Genomic DNA, 5,190 nt, shown 5'->3' on the forward strand with positions numbered 1-5,190 from the left:
TTTATTGCAGAGTATAATATAACATCATTTCAGATGAAATTTGACAATCACTTATAGCACATGCATATGTTTTTGTCAAATAAATAAATAAATGGTAACTTTTAAGTGACGGTTTTTACCCTTTCAAAAAAAAAGTGCTCAGTGGCCACCGTGCTCCAAAAATCCGTTGTGGTCGCTATGTACCTCTTCAAGCGATTTTGTTTCCATATGGCGCTCGTATTGGTCCACACAAGTTTTATTTTTACTTTTTCAAGTTTGTGGTTATATTTTTTTTACTATTTCTAAAAATAAATGTTCGAAAAAAGTACAAACTGCCATAAACTTAGAAGAAAGTTTTAGTGCATTTGAAAAATGTTCAACATGTTTTGGGAAAAGTTTTCACATGTATTAACAAATTATAAGTGTTTTTGAAAATATTTGCCATGCATTAAAAATGACAATGTGTATACAAAAGGCTCAACATGTTTTTAGAAAATGCTCAACGCTTATTAAAATTGTTTTGAATATCCTTAAATTTCTACAAACATGGTTGACATGTTTGGATACATTGTAGAATTTAATATTATTAGAAAATAATTTTTAATACATGTTGAATAGTTTACAAAATACAAAGTTGTCAAAATTTTAATAATTGGGTATTCTAGAAATAGAGTGAAGATACACAATAATTGTGTGTGCTTCTGGTGCAGAATGAAGATATATGAATTTACACAATAGTATTTAATATGGGTTCAACTATTTAAATCAACATAAAATTCTGAAGAAGTTCATTTACCTCTTCAAAGTACACACAAAAAGAATAAAAAAGATTTGAAAACAAAAAGTAATTTAATATTGGTAATTATTGTATTTTTATATGGGAAAAATTGTGTGTCATAAAACTAAACATGAACTTGGAAAAAATAAAAAATAAACAGTGGTAATAAATAAAAAATAAATGATGGATAAACGCGTCAATCAGTCTACAATAGCTTTATTGCTAACATTCTTATGGAAAGCAAAGTTCAGCTGCATGGCTAGATCGTGCCGGTAGTTGACCAAGACGTGCCTCGTTCGAAACTCCCCTGTGTTTTTTTTTCATTTTATTTCTATCTAGCATACCTTATACTTCAAGACATTCCTGCATGATTAAATAAAATTCGAGTTTGGTTTCTGTAAAATAATTCCTCACGAGCGGGTACATGGGCCACTGCCGCACTAGCACGCCACGCGGACAGCACGTACGTTGGAATATGGATGAAGGCACCATATTTACACGATCGGACAAGTTTGAGCACCAGTTTCATGTATTATACAACTTTAGACACTAAACTGATAGCACAAGACAAGTTTAGGCATCTCCGATGTATTTAACTCTTTTGGGATAGAAGAAGTATATCAATGGACATGAGAACACCGATTCACGCGCCAAAAAAAAAGAGAACAGCGATTAGCCATTTTCCTCGTTTCCGCTTTGGGTACTTACTATTACTACAACACACGACCTCTTTAGTAACGGGCGTGGATTAGCATATACTCCCTCTGTCTTAGAATAAATGCTTTTAACTTTGTACTAATTTTAATATAAAGTTGTACTCCCTTCGTTTCTTTTTAATCTATAAATAAGATTTGGTCAAAGTCAAACTTTATAAAGTTTAACCAATTCTATAAAAAAATACCAATATCTACAATACTAAAGCTATATGGTATGAAAACTAATTTCATGACGCATCTAACAATATTGATTTCATATTGTGAATCTTGATATATTGTTTTCTATAAATTTAGTCAAAGTTAACACAGTTTAACTTTGACCAAATCTTATATGCAGACTAAAACAAAATGTAGGGAGTGTTAGAGTTGAGACACCTATTTTGAAACGTAAGAAATATTAGGTAAGTCAACTTCTGGCCTTGAAGCTTTGTGAACTGGATTTTTCTCGTCCAGGTTAATTAATGAGCCTCCTTTTCCTCGTGAAAAAAGGTAGTACGATAGTTAAATTAGGAGAGAGAAAGATTAATTATCATGTTTCACAATAAAACCATGCTAAACCAAACGGTTAAAACCCGAAATTGCTACACCTACGAAAGAGTTTTACGTACCCTATGTAAACTTGCTTGGCCTAAGAGCATCTTCAACGGCCACGTGAAACGACGCGCGCATGGTAAACGCAGCCTTTAGCGCGTGGGGCGTTTTGCCGCGCTCCAGCGGCGGCGGAAAAACCACGCGCGCGCGAAAAGGCGCCAGTTCGCGCGCCGTCTTTTGCACGCCGCTTCCGGCGCGCCTATAAAGTGCGGCGCGCGTCACGCGCCTCTCCACGCCTCTTCTTCTCATCTTCCTCTCTCTTTCTGCCACGCGCCGCTCCAGCGTCCCGCCACCGACGCGCCTCCGCCGCCCCGGCGCCCCGCTACCGACGCGCCGCCATGCCGCCGCGCCGCCGAGGAGTGTTCGGCTACCACAGCGTCAGCCTGCGCCTCAACGGCGGCTACTACGCGGAGAAACGCTCCGGCGATCTCCGGCTCGGCCTCGGCACGTACGGGACGGCGCGCGAGGCCGGCCGCGCGTACGACGCGGCGGCGTGGCGCCTAGGCCGGCCGCGCGGCCAGATGAACTTTCAGGATGTCTACACGCTTCAGCAAGCGCTCGACCGTGCCCCGCCGCCGCGTCTGAACACGGCACAAGACCGTGCGGAGCACGCCGAGCGGCAGCGCCGCCTCCTCGTCGCCCAGGAGGACGAGCGGGTCATGGCGGAGTGGCGCCACCGCCACCTGGAGGATGTCGCCTACAAGCAGTCCTACTGGGCAAGGCGTCGCGAGGAGGACACGCGAAGGCGCCGCGAGGCGCGGTTGGACAGGCGTCGGCGCAAAGGCGTTGGCTAACGCGCAGTCCGATCTCGTTGAAGCAGGTGGGCAGTCGTTCTTCATGCCGGATAATGATCGGTGGTTGGACATCTGGCTGGATACCTCGGACGACACCGTCGAAGAGGATGACGATAGTGCAGATAGCGACTTAGACTAGTTTTTTTATGCAATCTATCTCGTGTTTTATCGTTTGTCGTTTTTAATTATTACATGCAATCTATGTTTCGGATGTAAAATACCTTTATATCGTTAAAATCTATACAATCTATTTATTTTTCAATAGTCTAGAATAAACGCGTGCTGCATTTTAACGCGGCTGCTGAAGCGGGCGCAGCGCATCGCCTCAAACCAGCCGATGCACGCGCTGCATATATGTTATTTGCGCGCGGCGCGACGGGCGCCTGTTGAGATACTCCAAACGAAAGAGATTTTGGTGCGTACCGAACTCGCTGGCCAAAAGAGTCTTTTTGCATTGCTAGTGACTCGGCGCCCCAGCTGTAGTGTAGTGTGGCAAAAACGACAAATTTAACTTATGAACGAAAAGAATTCATAAAATGAACTGTGCTTAAATTTTTTTTACTCCACTAACTCTTTAATGTGGCACCCGACAGTCAAGTGTCACACTATATTGTCCAACGCCTAACTGACAGGTGCTATACGCCTGTTGCACTTTGAATTGTCTAAAATTATTAAATTAGTGTGCAACGTCTAAGAGCTAAGCGCTACTATATAGCACCTATACGTTAGACGCTGCACTATTTGCATTATCCGTGCCGCGTTTTAGTTTACTTTTCTGTACCGTGGCAGAGACAGGCCTGCCGCTGCTACGGGATGCTCGTCAGCAGCGTAGCTTGGCTTTTGTCAGTGATTTGTATGGTCTACTGCTAGCTATAGTATGGTCTACTGCTAGCTGCTATAGTATGCTAGCCGGCTAGGCTGGATGAGATTTATTTTATCTTTTTCTTGTTTCTCCAGTAGATGTCTGCTCCCCTCCCATGTACGGCGCTGCAACATCTTTCTTGCGTTTCATCAACTCTCGGATGTTTCTGCCCTGTCTTTACCACTGGTGGCATTTGCTACATAATTTGATTCTAATTCATCTATCTACGTTACACCCTTTGCACCGCTGCGTACATGCAAGTAGTGCAGCGCCTATGATCTAGGCGCTACACAACACTATACTGTGTAGCGCCTAGCTCTTAGGCGTTGCACATTGACTTAGCAATTTTTAGATATTCCGGAGTACGATGCTATACGGTGTAGTGTGACGCTTAGCTGTCGGATGCTACATGAAAGAGTCAGTGGAGTGAAATTTTTTCAAAGACAGTTCATTTTGTAAATTCTTTTTGTCCACAGGTCAAATTTGTCGTTTTTGCCGTGTAGTGTAGGCTCGCCTCACCAAAAGATCATCCCCACAACCAGCACGTAGGTCTAGCATTACTCGTTAAAACCAAGTGAAAGGAGATTTATTACTAGCAGATCCCAATCAGGGGAAGAGATTTTGGTGCGTACCGAACTCGCTGGCCAAAAGAGTCTTTTGGCATTGCTAGTGACTCGGCGCCCCAGCTGCCAAAAGATCAGCCCCACAGCGGCGGTTGCAATGGATAAGACCGACACTAATCTTATCGAAAAAGAAAAGTTCGAACAAAATTATCCACCGCGAAGCCCCCGGTTCTGGAAACTGCGACCCAACAACCAACCTCCCTCCCTCTCCAAGCAGCCGCAACGCTCACCAGAACCCAAACACGCCATCACCGCCGTCACACCAAACGCAGCAAAGCAGAGCAGAGGGCGAAGGGTCGACATCAGATCGGCATGATCCTGGTGGCGGTCATGGCGGAGCTGCTGGAGGAGTACACGGCGGCGGTGGCGCGCGCCCTGGAGCGGCTGCTGTCCGCGGCGCCGCTGCGCATCCTGCCGCGCCGCGTGCGGTTCGTCGTCCTCCGCACCCTCCCCTTCGCCTCCCCCTCGGCGCCCGTGCCGCCGCCGCCCCCGCACGCCGTCCCCGTTCTGCTCGCGCGCTGATCATGGGCGGATCCAGCTCAGCTCATGCTCTGAGCTCTGAACTCAAGTGAAGTGAGGCTGCTTCTTGTACATACTCCGGTCCGGTTACTGGCCCAATAACATGGTTAGCTAAAAGAAAGTACTCTGCTTCTGATGTTTGGCTGTCCTAGAGATGTTGGGGTACCTTGTAATTTCTTGCCTGTTCTTTGACCTTGCGGAGTAGTCAGTCATGGCTCAACTGGTGATGAGATATGTAAATTTCTGTATATTCCAGCTTGTCGCTTTCAGATGTATTTCGATCTGTAGACTGTTGATTTGGAACAAAAATTCCGAAAGAGTCGATCAA

The 5,190-nt window shown here is 44.9% G+C and overlaps 1 protein-coding gene across 1 annotated transcript; it reads left to right on the top strand.

Moving 5' to 3' along the window:
• The first annotated feature begins 4,490 nt into the window (after positions 1–4,490).
• Positions 4,491–5,190, top strand: LOC125549069 (uncharacterized). The gene has a single exon (XM_048712561.2). It carries the CDS (start codon positions 4,656–4,658, stop codon positions 4,863–4,865), a length of 210 nt encoding a protein of 69 aa, XP_048568518.2. The 5' UTR covers positions 4,491–4,655; the 3' UTR covers positions 4,866–5,190.

The sequence above is a fragment of the Triticum urartu genome, chromosome 3A, assembly GCF_056163025.1.
Source record: "Triticum urartu cultivar PI428250 chromosome 3A, HENAU_Tu73, whole genome shotgun sequence".
NCBI classification, from domain to species: Eukaryota; Viridiplantae; Streptophyta; class Magnoliopsida; order Poales; family Poaceae; genus Triticum; species Triticum urartu.

What these genes read in the sequence shown, in the direction of transcription:
- LOC125549069 (XM_048712561.2), top strand. Translation starts at nt 4,656, where the DNA reads ATGATCCTGGTGGCGGTCATGGCGGAGCTGCTGGAGGAGTACACGGCG.